Here is an 18,662-nt window from a genome sequence, read left to right as displayed (position 1 = left end):
ACAGCAGCTGTGGGGATGTTCTTGTCCTTGCCAGAAATATTGTTTTAAACTGGTGCAGAAAGCAAAGCGCTTCCTGACTTGTGATCAACAACGACATCTAGATTCATGGTGGCGTGGTTTACTCTGATCTGGATGCTCTTCCTGGTTTCTCAATTTCAGAGCCATGTCACCTGTCTGTTTCCTCTCATTGAAAACCCCCATGCCCCATGCCCGATATGGATATCCAGCTTGAACTTCTGGACCTAGGTCTTGTCCCTAATGCTTGAATTGGAATTGACATTGAGACTTTAGGATGTACACCCCCGCCCTGTTTTTTCTGGAAGAAGATCCTACAGGCAGTTCTCCAGTCTTTATGCCAGTCCACCCTCCAGCCTACCCGGCTCTTGCTTCCAGTGTGGGTTTCACTGTGCTTTCTCATTGTGAAGTCACACACCCTGTGCACCAATGTCTCAAGCGTCTTCTCCCAGTTCCATTTGTATCATTATGAAGTAGTCAGATCAGCATGCACTGCAGCACAAACTCCCGGCCCCATAGCCAAAGCACCTGCTCTCTGAGGACATCCTGCGTCCCATGAAGTGCTTAACCCATACCTCCCTATCTCCTCCCTGATCAATTCATTTCTTGTCAGAAGACCCTGTATCTTTGCACCCACCATGAACTGGATCTTGCCATATGTAGACAATTAATAAATGTTTATTGAAATGATTTAATTATTAATGATATATCTACATTCACTTTGGGGATGGCTTTATAAGTTTTGTAGCTACCCATTTTCACAAAGCAGATCTGTCCTCCCAAACACAAGGTCATCTTTGCGGAAGCCCAGGAGATCCATTTCAGCTCCTTTCCTCATCTGTGCTGAGACAGCTCTCTCTTTCCCCATGAAACTGCATAAGTCCCTTAAACTGGATGTAATTCAGACGTGGAACATTAGGCGTCCTCAGGATCCCTTGGCTCGGGGTACCTTGTCCTACTACCTAGGATCTGCTTGACCCCCAGGATGGAATCCACTCCGTGGAGCCCCCCCACTGCTCTGGCGGGAGACCCTAGGTAACATGCAGAATATTTACCTGCTGTGGGTCCAAAGGATGACAACTGAAGGTGCCAGAAGTAAACCTTATTCCAAGATCTGTGAGAAAACATAAGAGCTGAGACATTTCTTTCCAGCTCCACACTATTGTTAAGCTCGATGCACAGGACACAGATTTCATTCCAACATACATGTTTCCGTGGGGACCAGAATATCCCTGATTAATGAGCACCCCTACCCATTCTCCCCCCTCACCCTCAGATCAGTCAATGATTCTTTTTTTTTTTAAGATTTTATTTATTTGAGAGAGAGAGAATGACAGATAGAAAGCACGAGAGGGAAGAGGGTCAGAGGGAGAAGCAGACTCCCCGCTGAGCAGGGAGCCCGATGTGGGACTCGATCCCGGGACTCCAGGATCATGACCTGAGCCGAAGGCAGTCGCTCAACCAACTGAGCCACCCAGGCGCCCTCAGTCAATGATTCTTAAGACATCACCAGAAAGTTCTGTGTAAATGTACGAGCTATGGCTCATCAGGAGGATGTTAATTAAATTTTTACTTGTCAACTTTTATTTGCCAGTAAGGATTTAAGTGGCATAAAAAACTGACTTCTTTTTAAATAAAATAATTGTATTACTTCTATATAATAAGTTTATGAAAGACAATTTCCTATCATACTGATTATTCATATATTCAATTTTAACCTATTGTAGCAAAAGGTATTCAAAAACAGTGCACAGCTGCCCTCTTGTGTCACTTTCATATAATTAAATTGATTAATGTTTACCAGTGATTCAGTCAGCGATGCATTTTTAAAGATCACCATGTACCACTACTCTTCTACTTCTGATATTAATACTGGAAATGGTAATGTACAAAGCACAATATATAAAAACATGCCAGATCTATCAGTTTAATTAAAACTTATTGGCATAAATATCTAATATTTAAAAAGTAATGTAATTTACTCTGTCCAGGTCCTCTCTTAGTTCACACACCCAGAAGTTTTAACAGGCTTTTGTATCATTTCCTTATACTTAATTAGTGCTCAATTAATACTTAATCTGTGTTCACTGAGTACATGGTTTTGCACTAATCCTTGGCTACCAGCTACTCAATGGCCCCAAAGAAGATGAAATGGAGGTGTGCCTGGGTGGCTCAGTCAGTTGAGTGTCTGCCTTTAGTTCAGGTCATGATCCTAGGGTCCTGGGATCGAGCCCCCTATTGGGCCCCCAGCTTGGTGAGGGCTTCTCCCTCTCCCTCTGCCTGCCGCTCCCCCTGTTTGTGCTTTCTCTCTCTCTGTCAAATAAATAAAATCTTTAAAAAAAAGAAAAAGAAAAAGAAGATGAAATGGAAATGAGTTATCTTTTATAGCAATTGATAAGGGCATCACTCACAGAGGGCCATCTGGGTCTTTGTTGCCATTTATTAAGCACCTACCATGAGAACATGCTTAAAGGAAAGACTTAGCTCCATTGAACAAAGAACACAGGCACAGGAGTTTTGGAATGCCTTCCAAAGAAGCCAAAGGTGGGCCCATTCATCAGACTGTAACTCTGCCCATCAAGACAATTGCTCTTTTCTTTGGCATCCCTCCACCAGAATAAACCATCTCCAGAAGTTCATGATCAGCCAGATGTTCAGCATCCTGGAAACAATCTGATTAAACTGAGAGGAAGCTTAGGCAAGGAAGACCAGCTTATCAGTGTTGACACAAATGGACGCTCTGTGTCTTTATTCAGTTGTTGTTTTCTTATTAAGTACTACCCAGTTCTAGCTCTATATAAAATTTTCCTGTATTGGGAAAGGGTGGATTAAAAAAATTTAAGGCAAGACATAATGTTTTGGGGAACTTAAGAACTGTACTTCTCCGCTGGTCAACCCTGATTTGGTGACTACACACAGTACTCAAGTAGAGAGAGGACCCAGTCATGAATGATGCAAAGGGACCACCCAGTTGTGCAATTTCATCCCTCCCCCCACCTCATCCTGGTAGATGGAGCCTCTAGAAGAACTTACAACAAAGAGAGAAGAAGAAGATGTGGTGAAGAAAATGTGAGCTGCCGCACAACATCCTGTGACCATAACCAGCTACACATGGAGGTGTGAAGGGGAGTCTGGGGATGCTGTGAAGGTGGGGAAGGGGGAAGAATGAAGGACAGGGAGACTGCACCTCCATGTTTTATTCATATATTAACCAGACCCCTCCAGTAGGGCAGGCCGTGTAAAATGAATTGATCCTGCTACATTGACGCCAACCTGATAGAGAGAAGAGAGACGTCCACAGGTGGGTTGTCTGGAAAACCATCCCTCTGTAGCATGTAATTTAACAGAGGTGATTTGGGGTGTGTAGCTGTAGATTGCTTGGCACAAGATCAATGCCAAGGGTTGAAGTCAGAGGAGAGCCAGGACCCAGCCTCGCTGCAGAGCCCAGTGGCCTGAGGCTGTGAGAACAAGAGAACCACAAAAGCTAAAATCATAGGTCTTGGGCTCCTGTCCTCAACTCTGCAATGAACTTGCTGTGTGACTTTTGGCCAAGGGCCTCACCTTTGTGGTTCCTGGTTTCTTCATCTTTCAAATGCCTTCTGTGGACACTCAAGACAGTCCCTCCTTTATTAAAGCTGTCTAGGGCGCCTGGGTGGCCCAGTTGGTTAAGCGACTGCCTTCGGCTCAGGTCATGATCCCTCAATCCTCGATCGAGTCCCGCATCGGGCGCCCGGCTCAGTGGGGAGCCTGCTTCTCCCTCTGGCCCTCTCCCCTCTCATGCAGTTTCTCTCTCTCTCTCTCTCTCTCTCTCTCAAATAAATAAAATCTTTAAAAATAAAAAATAAAATAAAATAAAATAAAGCTGTCTAAACCCAACCCCTTCCAAGCTACACCTGATTGTGTCTGGCTGCCCACAGTAAAATTTTGTGCATTCATGTTGGGCTGCCCCATGTCCCCCCAAAATCCATATGTTGTAGTCCTAATTCCCCATATCCCCAGAATGTTACTGTATTGGAAGCTGGGAAAGAAGTCATTAGGTTAAAATGAGGTGATGAGGATGGGCCTTAATCCAGTAAGCCTGGTGTCCTTATAAGAAGAGGAAATTGGGACACAGACAGGTACAGAGAGAAGACCATGTGAAGACACAGAGGGGAGATGGTCATCTGTAAGCCAAGAAGAGAAGTCTTGGGACAAACCAATCCTGTTCACATGGGGATCTTGGACTTCTGAGAAAATGAATTGCTATTGTTTAAGCCACATGTCTGTGGTACTTTGTTATGGCCGCCTGGCAAACTGATACAATTCTGTACTCCTTAGTGGTCCATCCCCTTTCATACGTGGACCTGTGTCTGCATTTTCCTTTCTATATAAGTATATATAGAATCTCAAATACTTAGGGACCCCTTCTCCACTCCACCCTTCCCCCTTCTCTCCTGCTAAATTCCCTCTCCCTCGTTCTCTTTCTCTTCTCTCTGTCTTTCTCTTTCTCTCTCTGGTCTGTATACTATCAGCGAGGTTTTAACACACAGCAATCATATACATAAAAATGATGGCATTAACATGCACCAGACGTAACACAGTTTCTGTAAGTAAAAGGGGTACTCAAAAAATTAAAACAAACAATGGCATCCCATGTCAGAAAGGGCTTGTTGAAACAAGCACACTGCTGCTGGGAGTATAAATTACTAGAAGCTTTCTGAAGAGTAACAACAAAAGTTAAAAAAAAAAAGTCATACCCAAATGCTGAATATCACAGGCAATGAAATAGAAGACCAGCAAGTAAGGGGGAAATAAACTGCAAATAGCCAATAAACATGGGAAGAAAGGGTGCAGTCTCATAATCACAAAAGTGGAAAGAAGTAAATGAAAACAATCTACTAATGGCAGGTATCTAAATTGGTAAATCTTGCTGTGTCACAAATAAGCAATATTTATTAAAAGCCTTAATTTTTTAAGGCTGCCTGTCCCTGCCATTCCATTTTGAGCAATTTCACTGAAGGAAATAACATGAAAATATTCTCTGCATCATTTAAAAAGGGAAACGACCTCAATGTCCAGTAAGAATGTTAGATAAGTAACAATTTATCAATAGGATAGAATAGTTTCAAAAACTTATTTAATGATAAAAAAATTTTCATTATACAATATTAAGTGGGGGAAAAAACATAAAATTGTTTATAAGACAACCATTGTTAAAAATACATGCATATATATAAATAAATCTTCACAGGGATACGTATGAACATCAATAATTTTGGATAGTGAGTGTGCAGGTCACTTTTTCTTCTCTGTACCCTTCTGAATGATTTCTAGCTGGGATGGATCTTACTTTTTTAAGTAAGAGAACCAACACATTATTTTAGAAACAGGAGACAGAGGGATGTGATAGAAAGAAAAAAAAGGAAAAAACTAGGAACGGGGTGATTTGTCACAATGCGCCCCAAGTTCATCGTACTGGTGCAAGTCTGAACCCCACAGCTGTCTCAAGCGGGGCACATATTAGGTATTAAAAAATGTTTATTGCAGGGCGCCTGGGTGGCTCAGTCGTTAAGCGTCTGCCTTCGGCTCAGGTCACGATCCCAGGGTCCCGGGATCGAGCCCCGCATCGAGCCCCGCATCGGGCTCCCTGCTCGGCGGGAAGTCTGCTTCCCCCCCTCCCCCTCCGCCTGCTTGTGTTCCCTCTCTCGCTGTGTCTCTCTGTCAAATACATAAATTCAAAAAAAAAAAAATGTTTGTTGAAATGGCATTGACCAACTGGGCTTGGGATGCCTGGGTGGCTCAGTCGTTAAGTGTCTGCCTTCAGCTCAGGTCATGATCCCAGGGTCTTGGGATCAAGCCCCACATCAGGCTTCCTGCTCGGCGGGCAAGTCTGCTTCTCCCTCTCCCTCTGCCTCTCCCCCCAGCTTGTGCTCTCTCTCTTGCTCACTCTGTCTCTATCTCAAATAAATAAATAAAATCTTAAAAAAAAAGAAAAATAATAATAAAAATAAAAACCAACTGGGCAGAAATCCTCAGTGTAACTACCCCAGCTACTAGAGGCTTGCAGGTGGACCAGATGGCAGCTGCATTGGCCCTACTTCTGGGGAGAAGGAAGGGCAGGACCTGGAAGAGGAGCCCGTATCAGTACTCTGAAGAGCTTGTTCCTCTTTTTATCTTACTTTGCAGCTGCAGAGTCTTCAAGGAAATGAGCTACTGACTTCCCAGCCTGTGATACGGGAGTCCGGACCCCATCACCACTTCCGCTACTCCAAGTGTCCTGGCCATGGTTCGGGTGATCAAAGTCGGCCCTCACCTGGGACCACGCTCCTCGGCGCTCACAGCTGGGCCCCAGAGCCCTGACTGGGACATTAAAGGAACAAGAAGGGCAACTGCGGATATGCGCCGTTCTCCTGCTCCCCATTTTAAATAGATGGAGAGCACCTCGAGAAAAGCAGTGTGTGATGGGACAGGGCCCAGGGACGGGAGACAGAAGAGCTGCATTTTTATCCACCCTCCAATTCATGTGCCATTGGTTTTGACAGTCACCAATTTTCTCAGGGCCTGGTCTTCTGGTCTTTAAAGTGAGACAGTCATGCCATGTCTTCCTGAAGGTCTGGGGTGGGGGGTCTGACTAAAGGTTTGTGCTCCCCCTGGAAATCCATGAGTCTCAAAGGAACGTACATAGAAGGTCAAACAGGACTCTGGTCAGAATCGTCCACTTCAGGAATGTGAGACTACCCAAGTTCAACAGAGTGCAGAATCTACTTGCTCCCCTCAGGTGAACACAACTTTCTCACACTTAAAAAAAAAAAACAAAAACAAAACACACACACACACACACACACAGCCCAACATATAAAGCCTGGGGCATCACACAATGCTAAATTCAAAGACTGCATCCCAACTTGTACTTCCATGAAGTCAATTTTCAGCATTTTCCAGATGCGTTCGTTCCAAAAAGAAGGGTAAGCTGTACAACGGAGTGCAGCATTATTTTGTGGACGTCGGGTGCAAAGGCATGAAAAGATCAACAAGGCCAACATAGGGAGAAGCTACTTCCCGTCACTGAAATAATTTTGAAAGATCCAACTCCACTTGGAGCTAAAACGTTGAGGGTTTTCATCCACCTGAGACCATCAGAAAGACTCATGTCTCCTCATTCCTCAACTGTTTCCGTCCTTCCCTTTCTGCCAGTGATGCCACTTACTGCCCCACAGGTTCTCACTCACCTGACATGCTTGTCTTTGTCACTAGGACATCTTTCTGCTGAGAGCTCCATCCACCCCGATCAGTCATAACCTAGATCTTTGATCTGTGCGTAAACATAATAAAACTGAGTCTGTCAAATCCTTGAGGGTTATATATTATGAAACTACCATGTTAGGGTCGCAGTCATCATCGAGGGACTTACATCAAGACCAGAAGCCCCATTCCAAGTTCTGAAAATATTTCGGTGTCTTTCAAACATGAAACTTTTCAAAGGTACTAAGAGGCTGTACCATAAACATTTTTTATTTGCCTGCTTTGAAAATAAAATCATCACTGGGGTCATCTTCTTCCTCACTTTCCAGGACATAAATCACAGAAAATGGAAACATTTCCCTGTGCCCGTGCCTGGTTCTTCCAGTGGGAGGGAGGCTGCAGGCAGGCAGGAGCCACGTCGCCTGGACCCCTGGAGCTGGTGCTCAGACACAGCTGGAAGGAGCCTGGGCGGGCGGGTCCCACAGAACAAGTTAGTCCCATTGGCTTTTCAAGCACCCCTTCTCTCAGCCCCACTAAATTAATGTAAACCCGTGGGAATATGACTTGTAAACAAAAGAAACCATGCACCATGTGTCATTACAGTGCAAATATGACACTGTAGTTGGTTCATCAGAACTCCTCTTTTTTGGGGGGGGGGAAAGCCATATAACAAAAGAATGTAGACGTCCAAAAATCACTTGGTGGCACTGTCTTGAAAGTCAAAATGTGAAAGATGTGATGAGGCCAGGAGGTGTTTGTGTATATCAAAGGATGTTCCCACAACAGGCATTTTATTGGGCATAGTTTAAGGGAATCACATACACCCAACATACAAGCAATTGTTCATTTAAATGGGGCAAAGGTCCTCAAGAGAAAGTATGCACACTGTCAGACTTTTAAAGGAGGCAGATATTCGACATTCTTGCTACAATTCCATATGCACAGCTATGATTTACCTCAGAGCAAGGACTTATTATAAATAATTACCAACAACTTTCTTGCATTGCCAATGATTTTTCCCTGTGTTGCCTGGTTAATGTAGCAAATCTAACTCCTATCACATATTAGATGGAAATGACAACTCCCAGATCTGTGAAATCTAAAACAGGAGAGAATAAACAGCATTTTAATCAATGTCTGTGGCACACTGTATAAAAATAAACTCCAGTAAACTCATGCTTTCCAAAAATATTCAGGGAGGAAGGAAGGACACAGGAAAGGCTATGTAATAACCAATTATCCAAAAAAGGCAGTGAAGTATTCCACACCTCTAAAACTCTGTGTATATAATTAACTCTTTGCAACGGCTGAATTTTTTTTTTTTGATTGGGGAAAAAATCTTAATTAGAATAATTAGAGGGCAGTCCATACACATAAATTCATGCACGTGCATACCCTGAATTTTGTCCACAAAACATTTAACTTTATTAAGATTACAAAAACCTGCCATTGCTACTTAAATTAAAATCTGGCAGACGGAAGACTGTCGCATTTCTAGCGCTGGCTGCTGGTGATGAAATATTCCCGGGTGTCTAACGCCTGGAGGGACAGAGACTGTTATCTCTGCAGCTTCCAATGCTAGGTTCCCACCTCGGCTCCTCAGGAAAGCCTTCCACCCCCTCCCAGCAGGTGCGCAGCTCACCCCTGCCCAGCTGCAAGAACCCGGGGTGCCCTAGGCTTCCCTTTGATGGTGTCTCCTACACTGCAATTGGGCAATTAATTACTAAGTATATACAAGTGTATGCAAGTCTATAAATGTACATCCTTACCTGCTTCATGCCAATCTCTCCTACGAGTATGTAAGTTTTATGAGGAAAGTTCCTGGAATCCCATAAACACTAAATAGATGCTAAACACATAAATCACCTTCAACAAGAGCTATCACTGAGCAAAACTGGAAGAAGTAGGTGTTTCTATTAGGCAGATGTGATAACCAGTATACTACGAAAACCCACCTTGAATTGGGTACTTCTGAAAGTTCTGCAAAAACAGGTCCTCTTTCATCCCTGGAATACCAGTGCCAATGTCACTCTCAGAGGTGGCCCCAGCCGCTCCCCTCTCCTTTGCGAAATGTAGAAATCAATGAGAACATTCCTCTAAACTTCCAATCCCTTCTTTGTACATACACACTGGCCACAGTTACATGCATTTGATTATCCATTATGGTCACCCTTCTTGGGTCCCGGGAAACAACTTCTAACTAAAGGGAGTTTCAATAAGATATATAGAGTATAATATATCATAAAAGAAAACAAGGGAAAATTATGTAAAACAAGCTGGGAACATTTGAACTGTAATAATGTAATTGCCATTTCCATTACTTCTGCCATTTAGTGTTTCGTTGGGGGGACATTGTGCAAATCCTTCCAACATTCATGAAACTGGTTCCTTGTGAAGATAAGAGGAGGTGGCCTCACAGTGGCAGCAGGACCGAGCCTTGAGCATCTGACATGGCATGTGGCCACCCCCTCAGCAGCAAGGGTTGGGGCTCCTGAATGATGGGCACCACCCATTAACAAGAATCAAATTTCTTTCTTCCCATCTCTTTATGGCTCTACCATATGCCATATGCCACTACTGACCATCTACTTTATTTTTTCTCCATCTCCTCTAAATATCTTTCCCCCATTTTGTGGCTTCTCTTACTCATGATTCCTGCTTAAACTCAAAGCCTAGGCTTACTCCTGACTTGCTTCTTTCTCTGTGTCTTTTAGCTTTGAATAATACAACCAGTTTAACCAACTTGCCCTATCTTGTAAACTCAGGCTCTTCAGAGAGATTTGGACAGGATCGGTCACCACCATCCCTGTCGGGCCAAGTTCTTGTGCAGCCCCCATCCAGACCCCCCGGGCAGCCTAACAATCAGTCACCTAGACCCAGTCAGCTGTGACCACAGTGGTGAGATCATGTGAGATAACAAAAATTAATTTAGGCCAGCATGGTCTTGGGGAGCAACCCTCTGAAAAATGACAGTAAATGTGGCTAGCCCAGGTCAAGAACCAGAAACTAGTTCATTTAAAGAGTAATCTAATAACTAAATCTGGGATGCAAGAAAATTCCTTAATTCTGTCAAGTGGAATAACAAGAGTTCCGATTTTGCATTTCTCTACTCTTCTCTTTCATGTTTGTTACTTTAAAAAAAAAAAAGAAGAAGAAGAAAAGAAAAAAGGCAGGTGCCTGGGTGGCACAGTCAGTTAAGCGACCAAGTCTCAGTTTCAGCTCAGGTGGTGATCTCAGGGTTGTGAGATTGAGTCCTGCCACAGGCTCTGAGCTCAGTAGGAAGTCTGCTTGAGATTCTCTCTCCCTCTCCCGCTGCTCTCTCCCGCTCTCTTTCAAATAAATAAATCTTAAAAAAGAAAAGTGGCAAAGATCAAATGCCACGGTATAAATACAAAATCAGTAATTGGGTCCTTTGTTCTAATATTGACCTGGCACCCTTTAACTCAATTTTCTCATTCTGTTTTGTATAACTCTGCTGCTCCCAAATACAAATATAATAGACAAAGCCCTGAGAATCTTGCTTAGAACTGCAGAAAGTAGTTGAAGTTCACACTTGGCCCATATCCAGTTTTCTGCCACCACAAAACTCTTATTCAGTCCCCTGTGTAGGAGAAGCAGATTACATTTTTAAAAAGTCCAAAACTTTCCTTCTATCTACTTTTTAATTTATTATGTTTGAGTATTTTTGTAAAAAGTTATTTTGGTAGGCTTCTGGTGGTCATGTGGGTCTCAGTGACTTATAAAACTGACGTCACAATGTTGAAGTTAATAAAATTATAAGCATAATATATTCTAAATCCCAATTATTTTAGTTCAGGAAAAAAAAAATCCTGCTAAGTTATGCATTACTCTGTGGCTTGGGTCCAAGGAGGAAATTTATTATCATGGAGGGAAAAAATTCTTGGCAGGAGAAAAAGATAGCAAATTCTTCAAATAAATAAATAAGCTGTTTTGTAATTTGAAATATCATCAGTATATTTGATGATGAATATCACACAAATATTCATTTTATACTTCTAGAATATGAAAAGCAGAAAAATTCAAGATCAGGAAGACATGTTTATTCTGTGAGCAAGTGTTCTAAATGTATCATCCAGGGTGCCTGGGTGGCTCAGTTGGTTAAGCGTCTGCCTTCAGCTCAGGCCATGATCCCAGGGTTCTGGGATCGAGTCCCGCATCGGGCTCCCTGCTCCGCGGGGAGTCTACTTCTCCCTTTCTCTCTACCCCTCCCCCCCCGCTTGTGCTCTCTCTCTCACACACACACACCCTTTTCTCTATGAAAAAATAATAAAATCTTTAAAAATTAAAAAAAAAATAAATGTGTCATCCATACTGTTCATCAGTTTACAATTGGGAAGGTTTATGCACCATCAAAGAGGAACTTCTACAGAATAATATAGTAAGGCTAAGATCCTCGTCTCAATAGATTTATAATAGGGTAAAAATAGGGACTAACTTACTTTTTCCAACTCTGCGAAAATTAGGGGAATAAAAGCACTTATGCTCTATGGTAAATGAGCTGTTCTTAGCTGAGAAATCAGAGCATCTCCCCGTTTCATGTACTCAGTTTGTGTATTTTCTATTCTTTGCTTCAAGCTGTTTCTTTCATCTCACTACTACAAGAAAATTAAAATTCTACTATTGGGAACATATGAGGAATTTAATCTTGAAAGAAGTGAACTACAATGCTGTATTATCGTAGTACTCTGATATACAATCAGAAAGATACTGAGCTTGAAAACCATAATATTATTATCATTTAAAACTAAGTTTATTTGGAGGAGGAAGACACATTTTGAATGACTCACTAATGGAAGTACACCGAAGACAGCAGAGGTCTCCAATGTGATTTAATGTGAGTTTTCATGATAAACCTCATCCCCGGGACACCATCAACTCCAAGAAACCAAGGTGAGAACCAAGACATAGAATCATTTTGTTATATCCTGCATTTATTTAAGCAAACCAAATGTGTAGAGATAGGAAAATTAGAGCGTTATAATGTTTTACAAATACAGAAAGAAGACACGGAATAATAATACCCTGAAGAGAGTGCATCCGAACACAGCTCTATCACAGGAGAACACGTCAGTGACCACATTGAAGCCACGGCCGACACGTCCAGCTGCCATTCTTGTTCTGACATCGTTCAAGTAGATTTAATAGATAACTCGGCGATTTGCTTTTAAACAAATAATAGTACTAATGATTATAGTAGCCTTGAAGGGTTCGTGAGTGACTATACTATACATACATGATGCTAGGCTTAATGTTTATTTCAATGCCGCTGTACATTATGCAGGGGGGAAATAATGTCATATTACACAATTACTGTGACATCCACTAAAATGTGAACTAGTTTGCATAGGTTAGTCCTTTGGGCAGCACGATGTTGCTCTAGTCCACCAAGGCTTAAAGATTCACAGTGTAGAGGAAAGAAAACATGAATTAAAGCATTTCTACTAAAATATATTTTAATAGCTGGTGTTAATTTGCATAACAAAAGCCAAATTATATTAATAACATTGTATCATTCTATAAGCCCATTCATTTTAAAAACATTAAGTGTTTCCATTAAAACTGTATGCTCTCAAAGTTAGTACAGTCTTGCAAGTTCATCATCAACCACAATCCTACATTTTTGAAGCAGACAGAAGCCAAGCTGTGCAATGATTCAATTTTGTATTCTTAGCACAGGTCAAAGGCCAACGTTTCCACACCAAACCCACAACACACTTGGTGCCACTTCTAAATGCTCAGCCACTCATTGTATGGACACTGAAGAATGGGACTAGGGTACAGTTTTCTCTTGTCCTTCAAAGTCAATCATTCTTAACAGCAACTGGATTACCAAGAAGTAGATAATATGCCAACGGGATACCATGTATCAAACGCAAAAAGCATATGGAATTCCATGAATATACGGAAGTAATCTGGACAACCGGAGAGAAATCTGCCTTGGGATCCTTCCAGGCTGGTGGATTCCAGTAGTCTAAGCATCATGAAATGATGGCCACAGAAACATCATACAGTAATTGACAGTCTGGAAAGGACCCTAATGGGCATGGAATACTTCAGAAAGAGACTTTCCTTTTAGCATTCTTAACTTACTTTACATAGCTTCTTACTTAACTGAAGTTTTCTCTCCTCTGTGTCTCGTTACCCAAAACACCCACCCTCTAGCCGCTTTTAGATTATCAGAAGCAAATATAGCTAAGGTATAATGAAATTTATGAAGTGAATTTCATCTTGTGTAATGAATTCAGCCTCATAACATAATTCTTCTATCTTACAATAGGTATTTTAAGTCTCAAACCTAAAGTTAATGTTTATGCATCCTGACTATATATAAATCCACAAAGAACTTTTCAGAAATAGATGGGAAAGGTCAGTATTTTCCAAAGTTCTACATCTTTAGAGGTAAAAATACAATCAGCTATCACCTTTCATATCTGTCAGGAGTATCTCACTTCCCCACCACAAAAATACCAATCATGTATAATAAAATATTACTATAGAATAGATAAGAAGCTTGTTTGCTTGGTTTTCTTTCCAAGACCATCATGGATAAACAAGGGTAATCAAAAAGGCACCTTTTTTAAAATATATTTATATTATAATTTTGGTATAAACTATATCCACTTTATATAGGGATGCGCTATTTAAGGATCACACCCATTTTCTTTATCTTTTCATTAAAAACATTTCACCGGAGGTGAACACACCTGAAAAAGAGATGCACCTCTTGAACTTCACTGTTCTAGTAAAGTCTGTTTCCCCACCTCCCAGACTGTTGTCAAGCTCAACCAGGAGAGGACAGGGAGGAAAGACTGTGGTCAACCTGCCCAAACTGCATCTTCATCATCTTCAAGCAATGAACTTTAGTGATGAAGAAGGGCTGGTCTAATCTCAACCATGTTCATACAAGGTGCCCATAGAAATTGTGCTTGCAAATTCCCGTGTGGTATCTGGAGGTCAGGAAGCCTGGGGAGAGGCAGGGATGGCGTGGGGATCTGACAACCAGATAGATATTTCACACTGGCTACACTGCAGGTGTCTAAACAAGAATAAGAAGACGTGAAGAACTCATTTTGCCACGTTAGAAATAGAAAGCTTTCCTTAGAGCACGAGAATTAGTAAAAACATTGACTACAAAAACTTACAACAAAAGTCACCTATTCTGCTGCTCTGTTTCTCTCTCAAGAGATGATCCACATACGGTTTTATTTTTGGAAACTTGTAAAAACGTATCAACCTGCTCCATGTGCTTTTATCCAGCCTGAGAACGCATCAGGTTCAGAGAATCAGGTGCATGTTCTCTGTGCTTGGACATTTCAGTCTTTAGCTTGATTTCTAAAAAACAGATTTTTTATTTACACCCTTCTTTAGCCGTTAGTGTTACTTATGTATGAGATGCATGTTGCCAAATTGAGGGGAGGAGGGGCATGTGCAAAGTGGAAAAAGTGTTCAAGAACATAGTTTTGAAAAATGATGCTGTAAAAATAGCACTTTGGTATTATACATCTATGTTTCCAATATTTCTGCTGAGATGCTCAATATCCTGACAAGCTTTAGGAAGAGTGGCAACACTACCCAGTTATGGCGTCAGGAGCATGTGACATCATGTTCTCCCTCAGTCTTTATTATAAAATAACTGCTCTCTGGTTAAATTCTGAGCAGACCTTAATTCCTAGAGGCTGGAAGCAGAAACATCTCACTATGCAAACATTATGCTAAGCTTAAAATTTTAGAATTATTCCCCTAGTAATTATTGACTTCTACATTCCATGAAACTGATTTTGAAATTAGTGGATGAGAAAGACAATGGAACAACCAGCTGCTACTTTATGGGACTTTTCCCCGATAAAAAGTATCATTTCAAATCCGTTCCCTTTGAGCTTCCTATTTCTCAAAAATTGTACCTGTCCTACATTTAGTCTGCAAATTTAATCAACAACTACTCTTATTCATAATCACAAAAAAAGTGGTCTGGGTGAAAAATATTTACTTAATGATATAATAAAATTGAGCAAGCTTATTGCCCCAGTTTTAATGCACAGAATTTTTTTTTTTTTTTTGCAAGAATGTCACAAGTTCAGCTTGTCTTTGTTGGTTTGTGTACAAGACATCAAAATGGATAGGGGGTTAATTTAATCATAACTGGCCATTTCAGTACTAGAAAATCAGTCCAGCTGGGTATGTAGGAATCTGTAAAAAAAAAACAAAAAACAAAAAACTCTCTAGTTTTTTACCTGAATTTCTCTCATCTCTTTTTATGTGAGTGTCCTGTAGATGCAGCCTGAGCGTAATAAAGCTTATTTGTTCTTTGAGCCAGATAAAATGAAACTCTAGATTTTCAAAAAGTAGGTGCTAACTTTTCAAAAGTGTAAATGGGTTAGCATTTGTTTCTGGACTCCTAAACACTTCCGTAAAAGGTATTTTACAGGATATTTCGTTAATTTCTTTGCCTATATTACATAAGGGAGATAACCCCAAGATCTATACATTTTATCACATTTTTGTAACTTTGCTTTTGAAGCTTCATCACAATTCCAGAGTCAGGCCCTACATAAATGCTACCCTGCTGAGGTCCAAATACATCAGGAAAACACAGAGTCGCTGATGGATGTTAATTTCTCCAGTGACCTTGACTATGAACTACCGGCCAATCGTCTTGACCCGCCAGCAAGGGCTGCAGCATAGTGGTGAATCCAGGAAGTGCCTGCAGGGTTCTCGCATTCGAAATTCAAGATAGGATGACAATTTCTTTTGGGGAACAACCTGTTGGGCCTAGACCTAAAATCTCTGCTGGCATTTTCAGCCTCCCACCCCTCCCCTCCACAATATGGTTTAGAAAGTAAAAACCAGAAGAAAGTAGAAAAGAAGTCTTTTCATTAACTGGTTTCAGTGGCTAGATTTCCAGTACCGGATGTGAATAGCATTTTCCGAAATTTAAAACAAAACAAAACAACGATTATCTCTATGCGGAGGGGTGACATTTTGTTCACTGGATGTCTCTCGCACACTTTGTAGTCACTGGCTCCTATTAAGTTTTCTTTACCTTTAAATCGACAGCGGCATTAAGTTAATGAAAGCTGCTCGGTAAACACCTAAATCACTTATTTGCTAGAGTAGACATCTATTTCCTAAAGGTGTAAATCCTTCACAACTAGAATGCAAGGCAGCAGGAGAATCTCAAGCAACTTTTCCAAATATGTTTTTCTGATGAGCTGGCGACTAGAGGGAAGGGCCGTTAGGTTATCAGCCGCACGTTTTGCTTTAATAATAGGCAGTGCGGCTTCCTATGGTGCAGAAGCTTGAACCTACGTGACATGCAACAGGGTAAAAGCGCTTAGGGAAATAATAGAGATGACCTTAAACTTTGCCCTTTGCAGAGTAGCTGTGACGTTATTTGGTCCTGACATTCTATGGAGTCAAGCATAGACTTGGGCCCACAGAATGTAAACGGACAGTAGGATACACCTTGGTACCAATGAGAAATAAAGAGACCCAAGTCAGCCTAGGGAACAAGGAAATGTCTTTGTTCGGGAGAAGTTTCTAGGTCCCGAAGGCCACCAGTCAATGTAATTTTAACCAAACTGTCATTCTGCCATTTCTGACATTTATTACATTAGGCAATTATCACTTGAATTGGAAATTCCCTAATGACTCAAAAGCTAAATGGTCTTTAAATTATTGGCTGTGTTAAGGAATTAAGAGAATTGGCTTCTGGTGATTCCAAAGTGACAGCTAAGAAGTTTCATAGACTTGTTACATTTAAGGGACGATCAACATCTCTATTAAAGTCTACAAAAATACATTTCCCAGAAGTGTTTGATAGCCAATCAAAAGAAACCATTAACCCAATTAGCAGCACCGGGCCTCCAGACCTACAGATTTTGTGCACAGGAACCACTGAAAATGTAGCTGTCCTGAGCCCGGAAGTCATTCCTTCTTCCTGGTACCTGTGTGTCTCATTGTCAAAGTAAAGACAGATTATTGTAAAATAACTGCCAGGTTGTCTTAAAAGTATCTTCTATCTTTTAAAAAGATTGGGTTTAGTATACATTAGAATAAAGCTCAAAGACAAGGAGAAATAACTAATTAACAAACTCAATGTAGTTGGCTGGGAGCATCCCTGTTTTCCCAGTTCTCTGCACCGTGCCGTACATCCAGCCGTCATCAATGGGCTGCACGTTGACGATGTAGTCACCGTCCCTGAAGGAGACCTCGTCTTCGTCCTGGGCACTGTAATCATACATGGCTCGGTAGGTCCTCTGAGAAAGGAAAGAGGGGGGGGGGTCACACAATGGATACAAAATAATACAGCCACAAGTGCCAATCACGACAAACCAACTCACATATAATAAAGGAACCAGAAGGAATGTTCCCAAGTGTATTTATTTCTGGAGACTGGCCAAGAGAGCCTAGCATCTATCCTGGTTGCGTCCATCTCAAGTTTACCACGCTAGCAGAAAGGGTAATGTTTGGGGGGCCCAGAATGGGGCTCGAGGAAGCCTCTAGATATGGTAACTGGCCTATGAAAAAGTAAGCTTTGAAGCAGTAAAACCAACTTCCCCCAGCTCCAGATAACCCCAGAGACCTTAGATTATGTAGATTTTCCCCTATTCCACATTCTTCAGAGAACAAAAACTGCCCTAGGGACAGATGGCGCCAAGTCACCGCCAAGTCACTGCCTTGGCCCCCCTGACAGAGGAAATGAATTTTTCTTAGGATCAAAGAATTTTTGTTTCCTCTTAAAAATATATTTAAAAAAGAAAAATATATAATATACTTATTTTGTAGGTTTCTGAATCAGTGATAGACATTTAGTATGTAAATGTCTGACTATTGAGGGACACATAACTGAATCCTTGTTATAATGAGGAAATTATTCACTTCCTAACTTCAAACTATGTTACAAAGCTGTGGTAATTAAAACACTCTGGTAGCGACATAAAAACATAGATCAATGAAACAGAATAGAGACCCCAGCAATAAACCCATGTATATATGGTCAATTAATTTAGGATGAAGGAGCCAAGAACACACAGTGGGGAAAGGACAGTCTCTTCAATAAATGGTGCTGGGAAAACTGGACAGCTGCATGCAAAAAAGTGAAACTGGACCACTTTCTTACCCCATACACAAAAATTAACCCAAAATACATTAAGGACTTGAATGTTAGACCTAAAAAGATAAAACTCCTAGAAAAACACATAGGCGGTAAGCTCCCCAACAATGGTCTTGGAAATGATTATTTGGATTTGACACCAAAAGCAAAAATATACACGTGCAACCACATCGAACTGAAAAGCTTCTGTGCAGCAAAGACAACCATCAACAAAAAGAACCTACCAACTGGGAGAAGATATTTGCACATCATGTGTCCAACAAGGGGTTCATATCCAGAATATAAGTTGAGT

The 18,662-nt window shown here is 41.3% G+C and overlaps 1 protein-coding gene across 2 annotated transcripts in view; it reads right to left on the bottom strand.

Annotated features, from left to right (window-relative positions):
• Positions 1-12,189: 12,189 nt before the first annotated feature.
• NEBL (nebulette) overlaps positions 12,190-18,662 on the bottom strand; it is a 345,724-nt gene continuing 339,251 nt past the window's right edge. For both annotated transcript variants that reach the window (XM_028114189.2, XM_028114188.2), the window contains one exon: positions 12,190-17,513. In XM_028114189.2, coding sequence (XP_027969990.1) covers positions 17,337-17,513 — 177 coding nt within the window. In that variant the 3' untranslated portion in view covers positions 12,190-17,336. The remainder of the gene's footprint in view (positions 17,514-18,662) is intronic.

The sequence above is a fragment of the Eumetopias jubatus genome, unplaced genomic scaffold, assembly GCF_037043125.1.
Source record: "Eumetopias jubatus isolate StellerSeaLion01/CBP00866 unplaced genomic scaffold, mEumJub1_p1.0 scaffold_8, whole genome shotgun sequence".
NCBI classification, from domain to species: domain Eukaryota; kingdom Metazoa; phylum Chordata; class Mammalia; order Carnivora; family Otariidae; genus Eumetopias; species Eumetopias jubatus.
The sequence above is the reverse complement of the archived record's forward strand: the minus strand, read 5'-3'. Positions and strand labels throughout refer to the sequence as shown.